Genomic DNA, 22,410 nt, shown 5'->3' on the forward strand with positions numbered 1-22,410 from the left:
CATCTTTCTTATTTATGAGATTTATTTTAATACATAGATGAAGAACACTGAAGTTGTTTTTGGCATGATAACTATTTGTGGTATGTTTTTAATGAATCCTGTGCTTCTGTATTAAGACTTTTAAGTGTTTCAACCTTTTTCATTCTTCTAAAAAAAAAAAAAAATCAACATTTGATGTTTTGATTTAATAGATAGAGGTGTACTGGGTTGATCAGTTGTTTTCAGCAATAGCTGCCAAAGAAAGTCTGGGGACTTCGAACTTTTGGTGGTTTTAGGGCCTTCTTTTTTATTCACCTCTGCAGTAAGTTTGAATTCTTCTTCCATATCAGTAGCAATCTTTTCTGATGCACTTTTTTTTTCTCATGTTATGACTGTTGACTCTTCAGATTAAAATTCCACAAATCTCTGACCTCCAGGCCAGTCAGTTCTAAATGCTGAATGATGTGTTTTTCTCATTCTTGTGCACTCATCACAGCCACCCATTTATAAGCCAGCTGTTGAACTTGGTGGCAGCTGTGGGGTGTGGAAACTGAATGCCAGGCACATTTTTGAATTAGAGCTGCTCCCTAATGCACCATCGGGGTACCATTGGAGGAGGAGTCCCATTAACTTTTCTCTATGGGTGTTCTGTGCAGCTGTGAGAGATGTTATGTCTTCAAATCAGACTGAATTTTTTTGTTAGCTTTAATACACATTTAAAAACTATTTGGGTCTAATTACTCATTAATTATTTCTTTTGTGGTTTTGCAAATGTGGAATTTATTGGTCTAGAGTACAGTTAGTGATTTCATTGCATTACACCCTCAGAAGTCCATGAATGCTCCATTCACACTGTAATTGGTCTGCAGAAGTGTTAGAAAAGTTCTACTCTCACATTCTGGGTGCCAGCTTGGAAATGCTGCTTTTCTGGATTTGCACAAAATACTTTTGTACTGTTAGAGAACATTTTGTTGTTCTTTGACAATTCATTACTTTGTCTTATCTGTAACCTTACCATTCACAAATCAAAGGAATAGATTTTTGCCTACTGGAACAAAGTTGTGTATATACACTTAGTCTTTTGTTTTGAAAGACAGACCTGTCTATTCTGCATTAAGAGGTCTATTTCAGGGTAGATTCTTCCAATAGTACTTGGTTTATCTGTAACAAAAGGCAGAGATGCAAAAACCCCCACCCCTATCACTATGCATTTAAATAGAATATAAGCGTCTGATTTTTTTTTTTTCTGACAGAAGAATAATGGAAGTTGGTGGCAAAGTCTGCTTCAGATAAGCTTAGTCCAGGTTTGGAAAATCAGAGAATGAACTGTATAACTCCTGTAAAGAAAGGATTATTCTTCTCATCTTGCAAGATATTGTGTATTATTTTCTCCTATTTTAGAATGGTAAAAGATAAAGCACTGCAAGTAACGTACACTCACGAATCCTAGTTTTCCGCTATACTTATACCGTGTGATAGTCTATACTTATTTATTTACTTTATACTGTACTGCATGTAAAATTTAAGAGTTTGAGCTACTTCTGGTTATCTGTAACTGGAAGAATATGGCTGTGTATGATTTCAGAGTGGAATTAATGCCAAAACAGAAAACGTAGAATGATAACTGTAACTGAAGTGACTCTCAGCTAAATTTATCTGAAGACTTCTGTTGTCTTCCAAGGCATTTCTACATCAAGGCTCATCCAACAACTAGCAGTTTTTCTGACTTAAACAGTGTAAATGGTATCCAGATCTTTTGGAGGAGTGTTTTTTTGTTTCTTCCTTTGTAACAATGTTATGGACTGTGCATCTCTGGAAGAATTATAGTAGCTATGAAATGCAGAGTTCACAGACTTCTTAAAGCAAGAAATGTAGGTGTTTTTAATTACATCTATCAAAATGATAATGCATTTAATTTGTAAATAGCATTTGTCTAATATATACATATTGCATGTCTGTTGAAGTCAACTTGGATCAAGGAAATATGAAACAGAGAACTTAGTATTTTGGGTCATATTCCTAGAAGCCACATCCTCTATCAGCAGAGGTGCTCTACATTAAAGATTTGCTATAGTGCAAAAACATGTAGTTCCACATTCGCCTAATCCATACAGACCCATAAAACTATAGCCTAGCATGTTTTGTCTCGTTGAAGGAAATTTGACCTTGGATGGAAAAGCCTGTAATAAAGACTGAGGGATGTGGTATTGGAAAACAATTGTTGCGTCTGGAGTTTGGTACCATACACTGAAAGCTGAGTCACATTATACCCATTATCTACTATTTGGCTAGGTTAGGCAAGCGGCGTCAGTAGAGATGTCTTTAGCAACTTCTGTGCTGGAATTGAGGGTCCCTTCTGACCTTAAAGCTGCTAATATGTGCAGTGATTTGTGGAAATGCAGGTGTTGTTGTTGACCTTACTAGTTGCTAATTCTGCCCTACTTTGCACAACTCTGCCTTTGAAGTGTGCTGAATCTTGCTGGCAGGCTGTTTGTCTGCATGTGTGCTTGTGTCCATGTATATGCATCTGACCACGGGAAATAAAGGTTTAAACACTGTATAAAGCAAATTCTTGGTAACTGCACTTAAAAGGTTTGTTTCTAGTCTCTCAGTGTATTTTCTAACATTGATGAGTAAAATTAGTAAACAGGATTGTCTAATTTACTGACGAATGTACGCTACTTATTTCTTAGTCTTACTTCCCAAAGTTATATTCTTGGATGATCGGTCACAAATGTCTTTTTGCATGTATCAGTAGTAACTGAAATGCTATGAGCTCTTTAACTGGTTGCACAGATTATAGAAAATTTTTTTTTTTTTTGCATTGAGAATGTAACACATTTGATAGTGAGGCATCTAAATACAAAAAACTGCCTTTATTTGCATCGTCTAAAATAGAGCTGAGTATGTAGATTTAAACCTTGCCAGTGTATCAGTGTTAACATAATACATGCTTATAGAGGAATTTGCTTTCAGGGAGGTCAGGAAAAAGGCATGACATTTCATAAGGTTTTTCCAAGCATCTTTGAGCCTTGAGAATAATAAGTCTCTGGAGCTGAAGAGAAATACCATCTTAAGTAACTCTGTACGGCTGTCTAGCACAGACATGTAGAGATTACGTAGCTGTTCCTGAAAAGTCTGCTTATGTCAGTAAAGGGAGCATGAGAGAAAATTGCATTTGTCAGATGTAATTAGCTAGACCACCTCCACTATGAGATTATCTACTTTTTAAAATTAGAGGCATAAATAGTCTAAAGCAATAAGGCAGTGGTGAAGGCCAGTGGCATTACACAGTTTCATTGATGTGCATGGGAGGTGAGACTTGCTAGCGAATTGCAAGTTCAATTTTAGAATTCTGAGTTATTTTAAAATAGAACAGAGGTCTGAACAATATAAACTTTAACTGCACTGTATGAAATTACTTCACCTTCTTCAGTTTCAAATGATTTAAAATGCCTTTTTTTTTTTTTTTTTTCAGAACTGGCTAGATTCTTCAAAGGAAATTAAGAGACAAATTCGAAGTAAGTACTTCTGTATTCAGATGCTATACTACTTTTATTTCCTCACAGAAATATGCTTCATAAGCTTAGTAGCCTGGATGTCAACTAAATTGTGTACTTCTAGCATTAAAAGAATTTTTATCTGATAATGATATATTCAACCTTAGAACAGAAAGCAAAGCTTGTATTTCTGTCCCATGTCCACAAAGGAAACAAAGAATCACTCAGCATTGTCTGTAGAAGTTGATCATTGTACTGGCTGCTGCCCCAAAATTTTCCTGTGTTGTATGTGACTTAACAGTTGATTTTTTTGCATCCTGAAACAGTAGGTGTTTTTCTGCTTTGCACTGATACTTCGGTTATAGGATGGAGAATGTCATCTTGCAAAGATGGTCATGATTATTGCTATAGGACTTCTAACTCTGAAGACTCAAAAGCATGAAATAAGAAAAATATGAAACTATAAAAAGAGAATCAACATGTCTCACAGAAAATGTATATTTTTCAATCCTGATCATGATTTTTTGATGTGTCCATCATTTGCAGAATGGAAACAGAATAGAGAGCATAATCTTTGAATGTCTTGTTACAGTGCTTTTCAGACTGAATCCGTGTGAGAAGTGTTTCTGCTTCCTATACTCAATGCACAATGAGTAATTTATTTTACTCTGTTTGCATAAAACTCTGTCAAAACTCTTCACTAGCCAGGTAGCTTTTGTAGTAGACAGGGGAGTGAATGGAGAGTAAATGCAGGAATTACTATTTGTGAATATACATCTCTCAAAATAAGTAGCCATGGAGAAGTGTTAGACAGCCCTTACTGAAATTCTTCACATTAGTTTATTATTTGTGGCCAATGCAGGGTGTGTGGTTTTTTGTTTTGTTTTGTTTTTTTTTTGTTTTTTTTTTTGTTTTGTTTTGTTTTTGATGGAAATCTTATTTTGTGGGTGCCTCTCAGGAAATATAAGTGGGAGGAGATGATGATGATAGTAAGATATACATGTCTATAGTTCCAACACAACAAGAATTTAAGCAATACAAGAAACTGACTTTGAACTCTTTTGAGGAATGTGATCCAGTGGGAATAAGAACAGCAGTGTGTTGTTTACAATGATAAGCAGGTGGTTTCTTTACTTTTGTTAACTTCCTGTTTTAAGGCAACACGTTTTGCCAGAAATCGTAGTGGTGTTCATTTTGCTTTCATTAAACCTTTACCAATTGATGCAATCCCTTACTAGGAAGATGTGCTTTATGTTTTCAATAAAGAAATGACAGTTACAGAAGCTTACTTGGAAACTATTTTTTAAATCTAATGTGTTCTTGTATAAGCAAACTAGACCTATTAAAATAGTGAATGTACTAATATACTTGTGCAAGTAGAGGCCATCCTTTCAATTAAGGAAAAGTTACTGGTTTTGTAACTTTTCGTTGTGCACGTCTTCAGTAAAAACTTGTTAGTTGTCCAAACGTGGGCTAAAGGCTGTTGTGTTTGGTTTGAATATCTGACAGAAGACTGAGGACATTGATACTTTTTATATTGTCTTCTGTAGTGATCTGCATGCGGCTACAAGTGTCATTAGTCTGAAGTGTAGGAAATTACCTGAAAATTATTTGGACACATTACACAACATTTTTTTAATAACATGTAATATGTCCTACAACAATCTTTTAAGGGGATGTGATTTTTGTAAAGCATGAAGACCTACATTTTATATTGGAGATCCAGTCCAGTTTCTTGAATTAAACATCATGACTGGAATTTTTTCTCTGCTCTGTAGCATTTCAGAGTTGATAAGCATAGTGTATAAGGCAAACCACCAAGTAAGCCATGTTAAGGATTTTTAAAATGAAACTTGATTACACCAATTTGCAAGTAATCAGTATACTGTCAGTTGTGTTCCTTCTAATTAGTATATTAGAGTCTCCAGATATTGGAATGTACTGCAAAAATAAATTTTACCCCCTAGCACCATGATTATCAAGTAATGAGGCTTTTCTTTGTTTCAGTCTTAATTCTAAATATATTTGTCTTTGAATCCAGAATGGAAATCTTCTGTGTACAAAAATACTCAATTATAGTAAATTTAAGGTACCTGTAAAACCTGCTGGTCCATTTGAACATTTGAGATGAAGAAACAAATTTCTTTTTCTCATGTAGAGCACAAACTGAAGCACTAGCATGCTAGGTAAGTGGATCTGGACAAACTCATTGATCTGAACACACAAAGATGACAAATTTGGAAATTGAGCTCAGCATACCAGTTTGCAACTTAATATTTATAACAAACTGTGTCACTGTCTTACGTGCGAACAGTACAAATACTCTGCACTTTGGGCATGTATGTACTATCTGTGACTGGGGACAACAGAAGGAGAATCCTGTAGTCTCCCTCAAATCATGTTCTGCATCAGGCTGGCTCTTGCAAAGTCAGGGTCCTTAGGCCCTCTATATGATCTCTCATTTGTTCAGGTTGGCCTTCAGCTGGGCAATTATGTTGGTTTTCAGCAATTATCAATGTTATTTTGGCTAATGAACTTGATCCACAAATTACTGGCTCTGTTATCACAGCTATGAAGGTGGTAAAATGCTTGTTTGCTTTTGGCTAGCCTGGTCTCCTCAGGAAAATTAGTTCTTGACTTTTTTTTTTTAACTCATGTAATTGGATATCCACTGGCATGTGTTAAAACTGCTAATTAATTCAATCAGGTGAAAGGTGAGGTAATTATATTTCTCTCTCTATCTTCTTGAAAATTGCTGCACCTGAAGTGGATTCAGGCTTTTGCAAAATAGAGAATTTCAGCTTGAATAAAGTGATGGTACAAGCAGTAGCAATTGTCCTTGGAGCAGTCAAATCCCAGACTTCATAAAGAGTGTGGTGCTTCACCCTTGTATAAAATCTAATTTGAGAGTTTTTCCATGTGAGATGTTGTATGCACATTTAGTATAGAACATGTGATGTTCCACTCAGTTTTGTCTGTCAGGATTCTTGTTACTCTCATACTCAGTGTAACAGTGTGGGAAACTATGGCGGGGGGTATGGGAACAGAAATTAGCCTTGATGATATTAAGGCGTACCCATGAGAAAGATGGGAGTAAAGGAGTATCCAGAGAGATCAAGGTGTACCCGTGAGAAAGAAGGGAGTAAAAGAGTAACATTGACATTAGCAAAATTAGCCAATGGTATGTTATTATTGCAGCCTGTAACCAATAGCAAAAAGACACATGAGCTGGTAAAGACTATATAGAAAGGTGTTTGTGGCAGTAAATGGAGACTGCTGTTCGTACAAAAGAACTTCGTCTATGTTGTTTGTCCGTCCCAATCGTGACATAACAGGGTTGAGTGAGTAAAGAGAACCTGGTTTCATCGTAGTGTTAATTGCAGTTAAAGACTAGTCTTTCATAAGCAATTTAAATGTTCACAGTTATATCATGGGTAAAGATTAGAGATGTGAGTGTATAAGCCATCAGTTTTGGGAAGCCTAATTATTTGCTCTTCTTGTTTGTGTAATTTAAGTATATGAAACTGAGTTATAGACCTTCTCACACATTTTGAAACTATTTTTGGGCTACGTCCAGGTTTTGGTGTGGATATAATTTATAGTCTTCCAAATAGATATTTAATTACCATGCTGTATCAAATAGTTGCTTAAATTCAAGGTAATGGTCTGTCAATTAAACCTATTTATAGTGTGTGGCATGATTATTATTTTTATTGCAAAAGTAAAATTCTATGATAAAACCTAGAAATTTCGTATGTCATATCCTGTCTTTTTTATCTTATAAGGAATGGGGAGGATTTGTATATTCTGAGAACAGAATGGACTGATATACGGGTTCTTTTTTGACATTCTCATCTGATAAAGGGTAGATTTAACTGTTTTTGCTGTTGAAGTTAACTGCAAAGTTGTCTTATTCTCTTCTCTCAGGAGAATTCTTATTTAGCCAGAAAGATTCTAGAAGCTCACCACTGTACCTAGATGGTTAGTCTGATCTAATGTAGGTTAACTGTGTCCGCCTAAGGTAACTGCAGTTGTTTTCTGAAGGAGCAGGCACTTTGAGGAGGTTAGTGCATTCTGAAGTAGGGGGCTGAGAGAAGAACAAAACCAGCCTTTGCAAATGCCTGGTTTTGCTATTGCTTATAAAGAGAGTCAGTGGTGTCTTATGTACATGACTAAATTTTGGCAGTCCAGGGTAGGATTTAGTTAGATCTACTGGTATCAAAAAAAGATAATGGTTATGGTGATAGAAGAGTTATTTTATGTTTAGAAAGGAGAGATTAATTGAAGGAGTAAAGACAGAAAACTTAATTTGGTTGTTACTTGATTCACTTTGTTGAGGGGATTAAGGGAAATCCTCTGTAATTCTATGGAAGTGGATTAGAACAGATGAAGTAGTACAATAGGTAAGGCTGCTCGTGGCAAATCTTGGGCAACAAGTTTAAACCTTGCTCCTTAGTCATGTTGAAGACTCTTCTTAACATCTTTATGTGTATGAGCATCCGATCATTCAGATTAGGGAACTTAAAAACAGCCAAACAGAATACTGGGCTTGTCTTTGAGATGTATAGCTGTCATGCTTTAATCCCAGCTGGCAGCTAAGCACCATGCAGCCACTCACTGTACCCTAGTGGGACGGGGGAGAGAACTGGAAAAGTGAGAACTTGTGGGTTGAGATAAAAGCAGTTTAATAGGTAAAGCAAAATTGTACACACAAGCAAAGCAAAACAAGGGATTCAATGATGACTTCCCATGGGCAGGCTGGTGTTCAGCCATCCCCGGGGAAAGACGGGCTCTGTCATGTGTAGTAGTTACCTGGGAATACAAACACCATCACTCTGCATGCCCTACCCTTCCTTCTTCTTCCCCCAGCTTTACATAAGGAGTATGACATCGTATGGTATGGATGTCTCTTTGGCCAGTTGGGGTCAGCTGTCTCAGCTGTGCCCCATCCCAACCTCAGGATCACTCCCTGCCTCCTCATTGTCAGGCCAGTAGGAGAAGCTAAAAAGTCCCTGACTGCTCAGCAACAACTAAAACATCAGTGTTTATCTAAACATTATCATACTAAATCTAAAACACAGCATTACACCAGCTATTATACTAGGAAGAAAATGAAGTCTATCCCAACCAAAACCAGGACAGTAGCCAACAATTAAGGTAATTTAGGGATTGTTGTGGAGTTGAAATGGATTTTTGACATTGTTTCTATGGTATATTCTGTAATACAGCCTAAGCATCTTGACTGCTCAGAAAAGAGGATGATATGGAAGGGTAATGATATGGTTAAATATGTATATTTTCAAATTATACAGTAGAGCAAATGGTGATAAATTCATAAATATGATTCTCTGAGAGTAATATAGCATGAGTTTAGAATTTCACAACACTATACTAAGTAAAATACTTAAGAAATTAAAAATTTGTACTTGAAGTGCTAAGGGAAGTTAGACTTAGTTAAGGTATAGGCTTGCCTTTTAAATGTATGTCTCTGCTTTGATTTTAGTGCTAACAAAGCATGGTTAAGCTCAGGCATCAAAACATGGGTATAACTTTATGCAGAGTCACTTTATTTTATATCCGTCTCTTTTATGTAAATAACCATGTATCTGTGAAAGCTGTGGCTAATTTCAGTCTAAGCTAATTATCCTAGAGTCCATCTTATAAATCATGAAGAGAAGTAAGTACCTGGACCAGGTACTGCCAGTTATCCTGCAGAAGTGCTTCTCTATGTTTACTAATTATAAAGAATGCTGTTGCTGTTTGGAGATGTCTGAGTTTGTGAGCTGACTCTTGTTAGTCCAACTAGGGCTGGCTGGACTCTGGTTTGTGGGGGATTGTGTGTTGTGTGGGTTTTTTTCTTTATTTTTTTAAATGTATTTTTGAAAATATAGGCTGGATATAGATCTTATGTGTTCAATTTTCTTGAAAGTAACTTAAGTGAAATTGCTACAATTTTCTAAATTTTATGGGGCTTTTTTACATCTGTCTGTGAGCAGTGTATCTGTCCTAGTCTCACAGTACTTGAAAAATGTTAGCTGAGACACAGAGGTATCATCAGAAAAAGCCTTTACTGGAGAAAAAAACCCCACAATTCACTGATTTCCAAGTTTGAATGGGATGAATCATGTTAATTGTATGCTACTAGCTAATTGGTTACTTTGCATTCTTTTTCTCTAAGAATGTGCCTAAAGTTGCCACAAAAGCATTTTTGAGGTAACAAGCTGTCTAGAAAAATTTTTGACATTTCTATATCCTATATTATTAAACATTGAAACAGAGAGCCTTATCAGGGACAGAATGCTAAAGATCATTTTAAATATCAGAGTTGTTTATTCTTTTTGTCTTGGCCACCAATTCCAGATGCCTGTAATAGCGTGCATTATTGTGTGAAGACAATTATATTTGTATACATCCATTATATGGCTCTAAACAGAATGCTCTAGTGAGAAGTACAAATATAGACTGTACGCATTGTAATATACTTGCTAGTCTTTATTCAGGGGATAGATTTGCTTTCAGTCATCAGGCAAAATATAACGTCACCAGCTGTCCAGAATATATTTAGTAGAAAGTCAACAAAAAGATTTTTTTCTATGATTTAGTTATGTGAATTACTATGAGCAGACATTTTTCACATAGTCTATACATTCACAGGATTTATGCTCTTTTTGGACTTTATGCAAAGGAGTGGTTTTTTTCTTTTTCTTCAAATGATGTCTAGGTCTCCTGACTACAGTGTTTTCTGAAAGCTAACTGTAGAAATGCTGACGAGAAGGAGAAATAGGTTAAACAGGAATCCATCTGTGACTAGTTTAACAGCAATTTTAGACCAGGAAAAAATGCTTCAGACCAGGAGACATTGCTTCATTCCAGGAAAACTGGTTTAGTACTTGTGTTGGAAGGACACATCCTTCGTCTGTCCCTCCCCATCTCAGAGCCCTGCTAACATGACAACTCTGCCTAAACACTTTTTTCATAGGCATTTTGGCCCAATTGCTTCTTTTCATCAGTTTGGCCTACTCAAAATCAGTGGCTTTTCATTAAATGATGCTGCTAATTCCCTGGGAGATAAAATGATGGAAGCAGGCTATTCCAGCTTTAATTCCATTTGTTTATGCTATATGTATTAATTAGTGTTAGACATTTTTAAAGGTGTTTTTGTCTTAATTCTATCTTGCACTGGATTGCAGTAGATGATGCAATGGGGCACATTTTACCTGATTCAGTAGTCTGTGTACTGCTGATAAATTAGGCTTTCTATTTTAAGGAGTTCTACCTTATTTTGTAAGCAAAGGTATCATTGTTCTAACAAATAAATAATCACTGGGAAGATTAAGATATGTTAAAACCCTGAACTCTCAAAAGGAAATAGTGACTTATGTGCCAGGTGGAGAATGATGTTCACATTTAAGCAGAAATTGGAGTGCTCCAATGAAGTCATGTCTGAAAACTGAAATAATTTTTGAAATGTTGAATGACATCAGAAATTTTGACACAAAGCACCTCTTCACCTTTAACAACTGTGAAATTTTAAAATATGTTGTGTGGGGTATTTTCCCCCCCCTTTTTGAAAAAAGAAAATAACCTTAAACAGAAATGTCAGCACTGTTTTCTAACATAATGTTGGAAATGGCATTTCAGTCTTATTAAAATACATATTTTTTCAGAGCCTGATTTATCTGTGTAGGACAGATTTTAAAAATATTTTACTGTCCAAAATTCATAATTAACAAGCTTTATAAAGTGATTACCATGATTACCATGTTTTACCAAAGATTATTTGTGCTAGGTCTTTCACCATAATATTTTTGTATTAGGAGAAAAAGGGCAACAGGAAGGCAAAAAGGCTGCTTAATTGTGTTGATAATATCTTGATTTATTTTCCGATTTTCTTAATTTTGATCAGATCCATGTTGTAGTGTCTCTTTCAGTATGTTTGGCAAGATACGGTAAAGCTCAGCTACATTTGCTTTCAAGCAGCGTGCAAAGCAAAACTATTAAATTCTTTTCTAGGCTCTTATTTTGGGATTTTCTATTACATGTCCTGTATTGTACTTAATAAAATCTGTTCAAATTAGGGAAGTTCTATGTCTTGTCAAGTTATTAGTACTTTCCACTTAATGTACTCTTGCACAGTGTTACAATACTAGTAGAGTAACGTTCTGAGAATGTGTTCTGTTACTTCAGCTTTCAAATCTTAAAGATTTATTTAAAATTAGAGCTACGAAGAAAGGCAACAATTTATACTTTGTCAATCTAGTTTTAAGCATGCTTTTGCTTAAAAAATGTAGGTGGTGTTAACAATTCTAACGCAAGAGAATTTAAGCTTAAAATATCATTGCTATTATAGTTGCTAAAGGTGTTGTTTCATAAAATATATTTTGAAGGAGGAATGGTTAATATTTTGTTTTCCACGCATTTTGTAGGAACATGAGTAATTTACACATTATCTTTGTTACATGCAGCACAGGCCTCATTTTGATGTCTCATGTTCAGAGCTAATGTAGGGTCTCTCAAATCAACAGTCAGTTTAAATGGGGAGACTGTTATCTTTGGAGGAGTTGGAAATAAATACAAATTCATTGCAAGTGTCTTTGAACACAATATCTTAAAAGCGTTAATATATCATGGTAGTTTTCAAATTAAAAACTTACTCTCATATTTTTATAACTTATTGTAAAACATGTTTTGAAAATAATTTTTGACATGCTATTCTTTCACTGTATGTGTATATGAGTTACTACCTGGTAAGGGAAATAATGTATGCTTCTTACTAATGTACTGTAAAAAGAGGGGAAAAAAAACTTACTTCAATATTTCAGTGATACAAGATTGATATGACTGCCTAACATTTTTCAGTGAGGTTCTTTCTTTGCTTGCTTCAACTTGAGAGTAACAATCAGACATTTCCCTTGTTTAGGTTTACCTTGGATATTCACCTTTAATGTGAAGTTTTATCCTCCAGATCCTTCACAGTTGACTGAAGATATCACTAGGTATGCATAGTTCCTAATTTTAAACTTAAAAACTACTATTAGTGTAATCTGAAGGGCATATAAAATTTCTTCTTCAGTTTCTGGATGCTGTAACAGGTTTGGCTGTTACTCTAGAACGCCATAGATGTTCTTATATCAGCTGCATTTTGGAACGAGGTTGAAAAGGTAAAGTGAAAACTTCAGGAAGAAACCTCAGAAAAAACGATTTAATGATGAAGTGAGGATATGATTTGGGCAGGGGTTGAGAATGATCATGTTTGAAAGAAGGTTTATTGTCAGACTGCTGCATTATATAGCAAATGAGGGTGTGAGGGTATTGATATTAAGAGTGAGGCTCACAGGATCCAAGACACTTCAGTAACTATCTAGGCTAGGTTGGTAAAAACATAGTTTTATACATATGCATTAAATAAAACATAATAAAACCTGAAAATAATTCTCTTCCAGATTTCTTACATAGAAAGTACTTAGAATGAAGTGGATGCTAGACACCTAAAAAGTAGCATTGCAAGACTTAACATAACCAGTGAGTGCAAGGAGCTGATGCTCATTTTTTCGGGAGTGATGGAAAACCTGAACAGTTTTGATTTGGAGTTAGCTGACTGTGCTGAGGCAGAATATGTTACTATACATCACATCATAGCAGTCTTCGGCACAAAATAACATAGCTACACAAGTCTGTAGTTGATATATTACTACAAATAGTCTAAGACATTTAGTATGCAGTATGTTTGAAAGAAGCTGTCTGTATTTACTTTGAAAGTTTCTAGTGAGTTGGTTGAATTTTCAATTGTGTATTCAACTGATAAAAGCATTTTAATGGTTTTAGCTTAAAGCTAAATTCCTTAAAATGTAAGCTTCACTTGTAAAACTTTAACCTTTTTTAGTTTACATGAAAAATCTGTGCAAGGGTAAGATGTCTATGGATTGTTAACTTGTTAAATTGGGTAGAAGACTGTATGCAGTATGTAAAATATTAAATTCTAATACAAAGACGGTTTAAAGAAGGCAATTATGAGTTTGGTACTAAACTGGATTTCTTTTGTGTATTACATGACTTCGTTATCTGAGGAACTGCATGGGATAGAAAAGTTAGAATTTTAAAGCCAAAGGGAAATTTCAAAGGAAATGCTTGGGGGTTTACTTGTAAACCTTTAGAGACCTGCAGGCTAGAATGTGAAATGAAGTAGTTCCTAAGTCAGCTTTTGTTACAAACTAGATACAGTTTTTCATTCATTTATATTGGGAATCAGAATTTTTCCTGCTTTTCAAGTTAGTTATGAAAGTAATATTGACTCTTAGAAATGTAAGTGAAATTCACTGTGTCTATAATGCTCAAACAATATAAAGCCTAACAAATTATTAATGCATTGACTTAATATATGCATATGTGATGACATGCATCTTGATAAGTTCTGCCATATCTCTCATAAATTTGCCGCTGGTAACACTTTTTTTCTTTTCCTACTTTCCTTTGTCCTGCAGATATTTCTTGTGCTTACAGCTTCGTCAGGACATTGCATCTGGTCGACTGCCGTGTTCTTTTGTGACTCACGCCCTCCTTGGTTCCTATACCCTGCAGGCTGAGCTGGGTGACCATGACCCAGAGGAGCACCGCAGTGACTACATCAGTGAATTCCAATTTGCGCCCAATCAAACCCAAGAAATGGAAGAGAAAGTAGCTGAGCTACACAAAACACACAGGTCTGTCGGATACAGGGGGATCAAATGAAATCATCATGCTTTGTCATGTTTATGTGAATTCTCTTAGGAGTATATGTGAGATTGCTAAGCTGACATTATTGTTACTTTGGAAATCTTTTGCTGTGTAGCTAGAACCTCTTACTTTTTGTATGTTTAAAATTTTTAGTTTGAAAGTAGTAGCTTCATTAAGATCTCAGAAGAGAACTTTTGGAGAAAATATTTTTATCTGAGCATATTCTAGTTGTATGTTGCTTAAACTCATGTTTTGAAAGAGTGAAGGTGGAAATCTCTACTAAAGGAATATAAATATGCTCTGAAAGAACACTTTTCCTTTAGGCCTAAAATGCTACTGATATCTTACGAAACTGAGCTTTTTCTATTTGTCTGAATTCTAGGATTCCACTCCGTTTTGATTCTCAGTTTTTTTGTCAATAAACTCAAGGCTTATTCAATGGTTTTAGGGGCTTGACTCCAGCACAGGCGGATTCCCAGTTCCTAGAAAATGCTAAGAGACTCTCCATGTATGGAGTGGATTTACATCATGCCAAGGTATTGGGGATTGGTTTCGTTTTATTTTAGGATCGATGTGTTCAGTATTAAAGGACATAGTATATATAGATAATTTAAACATTTTCATACACTCAGTTCTTAGGTGTAAGCCTTTTATCTCTTGGTCACAATAATTACTCTGTTCACAGCTCTAATATCCTTAAAATTTATTTTAAATCTAAGTTTATTTAGTGCATAGATGTGTGTGAAACTTGGAAATAATATTTTACTCATAAGAGCAGCAGAATACATTTAAATGTCAGATTTTTGATGCCAAGGAGACATGGGGCTGTAAAGTAAAACCTAAAACAACACAATTGTTTTTTGTAATACCATGAGAGTTAAATGCAGAGGTGGGGGGAGGTTTTGGGGGAGGGTGTTTTTTCGGTGCTCTTTCTATTCCTCTGGATAGCTCAAATCGAATTTGCATTTATAGTGGGAGTTTTTTTTTAGTTAAAAGCCCAACAAACCAACTAACCAACCCCCTTCTATTCCCTCACACAAATCCAGCATCTCAAATCATTAGGAAAATTAATTCATTGTAAGCATATCAGAGCTATATTTAAAAAAGAAAAGAAAGACCTTTAAGTACTGGAGAAATGTTTAATTCTGTTTCATATGGAAACAATGTGCACTTTTCTGGTTTTCCGTAGACTATTTCCTGTGTTCTGTTAGAAGCACTTGAAAGAAATATACTTCCATTTTTATTCACATACATTAACCATGTCTGTAAAATTCGTTTTTTAATACAAGTGCAGTTTAGCTTTTCAACTGGTCTGTAGTGTTTGAATGAACTTAGATTGGAGCTTTCTTTTGCTGTAGTAAAGTAAAAGCAAGTGCTAGACCTGCTGTTTGCCAGGATCCACTTGCAGCTGTTAGTTATGCCAGTGAAGCAACTTTTTAATGACAGTGTTGACATTTGGTATAGTTGACTCGTTGCTGGGGCAGACATGAGATTTTGTTGTACTGTGTAGTGCTACAGCATATTGAAGCCTTATCAGTAACTGATTAATTTTGTAAAGTCTAAAAATTGCACCAAATGCTATCAGTGGAACAGAGTGCTTAGAAACCCAGCCTGCCAGCACTCTGAAGGCATTATGTTGATGTTTTCAGCCAGCTATCCATTACAACCTATGTCTTTGCTGGGATAGTAGGTGACTGTAAAAGATCACCAAGTCAGACTTTCACTGACTGTTTTAAGTTGGAAAGGCTTGTTTTTAATTTTTCTTATTTTAATATTTGTTGAAATTATTGGTAGTATACCCACCATTTCTTTCCTTGCTTATAAGTTGTTGACTTAGTCCCTCTTGCCAGAATGTTGAAGAATTTCCCAGAACTGTGACATATGCAATGGCATATGAGTGCCCAATCCATTACCTTTCCATAGCCTTTCCTATAAAATTAATATACTTGGTTATTTCTGCTTTAAGCATCTCATTGTCAGGGTCTTTCAAGTTTGAATATGAAACAGTCCCAGTTGCATTATTCCCTCAAGGTATGCCAGCAATAACTACTTCTTTGGAATGTTGAACTGATGTCTGTGAAATTGTCTCATATGTGCTAGGATTCTGAAGGTGTGGATATCATGCTGGGTGTATGTGCTAATGGACTGCTCATTTACAAAGATAGACTCCGGATCAACCGCTTTGCATGGCCAAAAATTCTGAAAATTTCCTATAAGCGAAGTAATTTCTATATCAAAGTCAGGCCAGCAGAAGTAAGTAGTACCTTTCTTTCTTTTGTTAGATTATTTCTATCCAGCAGCAAGATAACATCCTCATTTTTTTTTCCCCAGATGTCCTCACAGGCTTATATTGGATTTGAGGAAAACTTAAGAGGGTTTTATTTTCCTTTCCAAATTCTACTGGTTGTTTTAAACACTTTTCTTGATTAGTAAATGCAAACTAAAAAGAAAATATATTTTCTTTTGTTAATAGATTTTGTTAATAGATGTAACTTTTTGTTGTGAGGGAAGCGAGTTATACGGGCCATGATCTTACTGTCTATACAAACTTGCAGCCGCTCTTCCTCCTTGGTTATAATTCCTCACTAAATGTCAATGTATCTGGTTGTATGAGTGTAACCAAAAGCTTGTGAGTTGTCCTGTAGGACATTATAGTTCTTTGCTGCTCTGGAAATAGCGAATTCAGCTTTCTTTTCAGATACCACTGTAAGTTTGTGGGAGTTTCTAAAGAAGATGGGGTGGGGTTTTCGTACACATTGTAACCATAAATTTCACAAAAAAAAAAAGTCAAACACTATAATGCTTTTTAAAATTATACTCTAAAATGTTTAAGGTAGCTTTTACTGTGTGAATAAATAAAACAAAGGGGAAGTATAAATACCAACAGCACAATACAAACATTGTAGTTTTGTAAATTTTGGAACACAGATGTATTGTTCTTGCACTCACTGATGGTGCATAGATATAATATTTTTACGAAGAATTTATTATATAGCAAAATGCATCAGGTAAGCTTAACACTGCAGTATGGATTTCAGATTTTTTATTAAATCCAAGGAAAGTATTCAGCACAACCTGCAGTGCAATTACTTCATAAATACATTGGGCAGGTAGTCAGAAAATTAGCAAGGAACACTGAAGTATTATTGGATTCCTCAAAAGAGTCATTAGTACAGCTACGAAGTGATAATGTGATTATTACCTGTCATATCTAGCCTGCCAAGTATAATTTTATTAAAAGGCTGGAAATTCTGATTTTCTTTTTTTTTAATCTTATGAAGTCTTATGAGAGGAGAGTTACAGCTTGTTACAGTAATGGAACTATCTGAATTCTGCCTGCTAGTTAGTAGCCAGCTTAAGGAAATGGGTTAATTGATTTGTGGATTCTTTCCAGCTGGAACAGTTTGAGAGCACTATTGGTTTCAAACTGCCAAACCATCGAGCTGCTAAGAGGTTATGGAAGGTTTGTGTGGAGCACCATACTTTCTTCAGGTAAATGGTAATTCTCTGCTTCCCCCACTTTGCCAGGTATGCTCATATCTCTCTTTGAAAGAATGAGGAAAGTACAGATTTCCCCCCTCTTTGCCACTAATTTCTCAGTACAGTAACACAGACAGAAGACACTCTACCAATCATTGACCCCAAATTATCAATTCTGAAGATCTCAAGTACAATTAACTGTAAGAGTGCTAGCAGTAGGGAACTAAACTAGTGATCAGAGGTAAGACCTGCTGAGAGACAGACTCTTCAGAGTGACCATATAAAAATCCGCTGTATTCCTTCAAAGAAGCTCTCAGGGCTTGGCAGTAGTAATTTTTATTCACTTCATATTCTGCTGACTGTAAATGCTTACAGATGAGTTTTTGCTTATTTATAAACTGGACTGAGTCCACAGTCATTTTTTAAATAGAGAATCACTTTAAAACACACTACTATTTGTTTTTATTGTAATCCATAACTTTCTCAGCATTTTTCCCCCAGTAACCAATAAACATAAAATTCTGAATTGGTCACTGAAATTGTGGCCTATATGTAAATGAGCACTTTAACAATGGGCCACAGAGTTGTTTCTGTTTCTACTTTCTCCATTGAAAAGAAATTTGAAAACATCTTCATTTGATTTTTTTTAATAGCACAAACTCCACGAGTGAGTACATGGGCCCCTTGCAGCCTTGCAGTCACAGGTTTAGGTTGAATCTGTTATGCATTGAATAGGCATTGAATCTGAGTTTCTTGCTTTAGAATGAGCGCAGTAACTAGGGCATATAAAAGGTAAGCTTTCCCCTTCAGCAGCCTGTTTGTTTTGTTTTAGAAAAAGCAACTGTATTTGAAGGTAGATGCAATCCTGTCTCTGCATACTAGTGTAAGCCAAATATACTTGTTAGACTGAGACGTTGAAAGAACTTGGGGAACATGAGACCTAAGCAGTTCATTATGGGAACTCTCTCACTGGATGGTTTTCAGGATTTAGATTTTCATTGAATGTAGAATATTCTTGAATGCAATATTAGAATTTGTGCTGAGATTGGCAGTCTCAAAATGGTTAATTTAGAAGCACTTCTTTTTGAAATCCTGATCAAGGATTTTTTCCTCATGTTTGATATAATTCATTGGTTAGGTTTATTAAGAAACCTGCTCCACCATTCTGTTCTTTAAAATTTGAAGTCTGTTTTGGCTGATGACATGTGTTACCACAAACAGCCTGCAGTTCTGTCTGCAATTAAAAGTTTATCAACACTCTTCAAGAAACTCATGCAGTGGTTTGCTTTGCTGGGAAACTGTACTTATTGGTTTTATAGTAATAAAACGCACCTCAATAGGGAGAAAACCGAAATCTTGTGGGGGTTAAAAATCCTAAACTGAGCACTACCATTTGCAAATACAAGTTTCCAGGGGCATTAACACATATTAGATAATCTTCCTACAGAAATTCTGACATAATAAAAATAATTGGATTTTATTCCAATCATAAGTGGATTTTCCTAACCAGGAATGACATTATAATGAGAATTATGCAACAAATACTTGAACTATTCTGTAAAATACATATACCCCACTGATGTCATCAGAAAATCCTCAGAACCTCTCATCCTGTTTTAAAAACACTGAAATAAATCCAGCTCTGTTTTTCTCCAAAGATAAAAAGCAGAATGTAATTGCTACAGTCCAAGAGACTGATGCTCTTTCAGAGCATGTGTAAAGCATGTGTGATACCACAGAAAATTGTGCTCATGTACATTTTTAGCTTCCAGATCTCTTAGCATGTCCTACATAACATTGTAAGATTCCTTGTGTTTTCTTTTCCAATGCTTTGCTTTTTCTCAAATAATTACATTAAGATTCATCTTCTTACCATGTATGAGAAATGCAGCCAGAATATGAAGTTATAGTTCATTACAGATTTTTATAAATATTGAAAATGACAACAAAAAGGTATTGGGTTCACTCAGCATTATAGGCTTCCAGTAACATTTTCAAAGATCAACAATCTGCTTTAAGAAATACAGACTATTTATCGACATAATTCTTTTGAGGTAAGCTTAGTGTGCAACTCTGGATCTTATCCAGTGGCTGCAGAAACCTGCTCATAATTCTGTTTTATGATGTTTTATCTGAAATTTTCATGATTGTTTTGTGTTTCCCCAGAATGTCTTAAAACAGTAAAAGCATAGTTTTCAGGTATTTCATGTATTTAAGCTTGTAATACAAAGAATCTACTCAAATACCCTTAATCAGGAAGTAATTAGTTCTCTTGGTTTTTTTCCCATATTAAAAGATTAAAAGTTTATCTCAGCAGGGTGAAAGATAAAAATGGCAGTTAATGCTGTAGCCTTGCCAAGACTGGAAAAGAACAGAAAGAACCTTGGAAAAACCCTCTTGGCCTTCTTCCTCTTAGAGTATAATGTGCTCTCTCTTGGAAATAATGTGGAAAAATAAGTTGACACAAAGATTGCATAAGGTTGTTTTATAGAAGAAATGAAAATGAGGCTCCAGTTACTTGTAATTTAATATAATAGTCAGCCTTAGTGCAGAGAGGTGGATTAGTCTTGAATTCTGTTTTCTTAAAAAATATCTTGAAACAGATAAGGATTCAGGTGTGTGCATCTGCATCTTAGGCATGCAGGATCGGATCCTCCTGGCTCGTGCTCTGGCAAAGCCATCAACATCCTCCCTTAGAGAAAATGGTAACATTCTGTCTTATTCACCATTCTTTTTGCTAAGTATCTGAAAACTATTCAGTTTTGCTGAAATATCTTTAGAATAACTGTCAGTTCTCAGAACCTACTGCTGGATACTGTCTTAACGTGTTTGATTGGGTTCTACTGACACAGATATTCCCTGGGCAAATGCTTCAGAAAAGGAGAATGAAGTCAGTGTACTTTTAAGTCTCGCTTGCCTGTCTGTGCCACCCTAACTACAAAGGGTACAGTAGTTGCTGGTTCTGCTTGAAAGAACCTGATGTTCAGTGAGCTTCTCATCCTTTGTAGATCCTCAGATCAAAAAGCTCTATCTGTAATATTCTGATGGTTCTATGCAGAGGGAGAACAGGACATGGAGACTGCTATGCTGGCTGAGCACATATTTGCAGCACTATGTTGATCCAAGGAACAACATCGCAGACCTTTCTAGAGGAGCTGAGACTGGGAAGAGTTCCTGCAGTGATGATTGTTTATCCTGTCAAAAAGGATGGCACTGGAACAAACAGTACCCCCTCAGTGTTGAAGCTGATGATGTAGAATTCAAAAACTAAGTACATGCAATGAGCATTAGATGAATAAGAGTGTTGAGTCCTGATACTGAAAGTAAGTCAGAGAGGTGCAGAGGACCTGTCTCTTCAAATTCATATGGTGTCAAAAACAGGTGGAACAAAGCAGTATCCCTCTAGCAAAATTGTTACTGGACTTTCTGACATTAGCTCAAACACTTAGTTACAAACATACATACCCTTCATTAATAGTACTTGTAACTGAATCCCTTTTTCACCCTTTTCACACAATATGCTTTTTTTCGCCCCTTCTGTATATCCAGCAAGCATCAACTTATACAAATCTCTAAATGACATTGTAAAGAAACATGAGTCTGAATCTAGCTTGTTAAACTTCTTACTATTAGGTCACAACTCTCTAGCTGTTTGAGGTGCTGTTCCCTTACTTGGAGGAAGAGCAGCGACTGCATTGCTATCTCAGGATACAGCAAAGACAGTGGAAGTGAGATTTATATTACTACTAAAGTAACTTTCTAAGGAGAGAGAGCTGAGAGGTATTCTATATGCACCCATAATGGCCTCAGCTTTCTAGAAAAGATACCATTTGACCAAGATAGCACCAAAAGATAAGGATCCAAGATGCTTAGTAATACCGTGGAAAATGTGGTGGTTATCAACATCGCTTCAATTCCAACTGTAAATAATAAGTAACATGCATTGTTTTAGAAGTTCTTCACAGAGCTTATGGTAGAGTCCTGTCTTGGAGTGTGTAAATCATGCATGATGAACCAAAGTTGAAACCTAATAAGTAGCTTTAAAGTACCTCATTAAATACATAAAGTAAAACCTGTTTAACTGACTTTCTCATATTTCCTTTTTAGACTTGTGTCACCAGAACAGCCTCCAAAAGCCAAGTTTCTAACCTTGGGTTCCAAGTTCCGCTACAGTGGACGTACACAAGCACAGACACGACAGGCCAGCAACCTCATAGACAGACCAGCTCCATACTTTGAGCGCACTTCAAGCAAACGTGTTTCCAGGAGCCTTGATGGAGGTATAAAATTTGACTTATTTCTTTGGTGTGAGGATTACATTATGTGTTGTCATTCTGATCTGACCAGTATTCCAAAACGTTGACATTACGGATGCCCAGAATGTCAATTGACAAATTTATGATTTTCTGTTTCTGATGATTGATGTGAGGAGCAGCTGGTTTTGTTACCTGTCAGTTTTAGGTGACCTAAGCAGTAAGTTAAGACACTGTCTAAATTGTGTGGCAGTGCTGCAAATATATGGAGGATTCTATATTGGACATACAGTGTTGACTACTTGTATTTTTTTTACAGGTTAGGCATGCACTATATGCTGTTGATTAAAATTGTTTGGTTAGTGGCATCTTTTGGGCTCTGTGTTGGTCTGGGTGCTACTCTACGCCAAACAGAAAAGGCAGAACAAGTTCTTCTAGTTTTGTATCTATTTGTTCAGTTTATTGTTCTTCTAGTAGATTTATTA

At 35.7% G+C, this 22,410-nt stretch overlaps 1 protein-coding gene across 21 annotated transcripts in view; it reads left to right on the forward strand.

Annotated features, from left to right (window-relative positions):
• EPB41L2 (erythrocyte membrane protein band 4.1 like 2) overlaps nucleotides 1-22,410 on the forward strand; it is a 103,506-nt gene that overhangs the window by 51,592 nt on the left and 29,504 nt on the right. For all 21 annotated transcript variants that reach the window (XM_071806550.1, XM_071806545.1, XM_071806554.1 and 18 more), the window contains 7 exons: nucleotides 3,458-3,500; nucleotides 12,400-12,475; nucleotides 13,961-14,179; nucleotides 14,641-14,728; nucleotides 16,293-16,445; nucleotides 17,587-17,684; nucleotides 21,780-21,952. In XM_071806550.1, coding sequence (XP_071662651.1) covers nucleotides 3,458-3,500; nucleotides 12,400-12,475; nucleotides 13,961-14,179; nucleotides 14,641-14,728; nucleotides 16,293-16,445; nucleotides 17,587-17,684; nucleotides 21,780-21,952 — 850 coding nt within the window. The remainder of the gene's footprint in view (nucleotides 1-3,457; nucleotides 3,501-12,399; nucleotides 12,476-13,960; nucleotides 14,180-14,640; nucleotides 14,729-16,292; nucleotides 16,446-17,586; nucleotides 17,685-21,779; nucleotides 21,953-22,410) is intronic.

The sequence above is a fragment of the Patagioenas fasciata genome, chromosome 3, assembly GCF_037038585.1.
Source record: "Patagioenas fasciata isolate bPatFas1 chromosome 3, bPatFas1.hap1, whole genome shotgun sequence".
In the NCBI taxonomy this organism is placed as follows: domain Eukaryota; kingdom Metazoa; phylum Chordata; class Aves; order Columbiformes; family Columbidae; genus Patagioenas; species Patagioenas fasciata.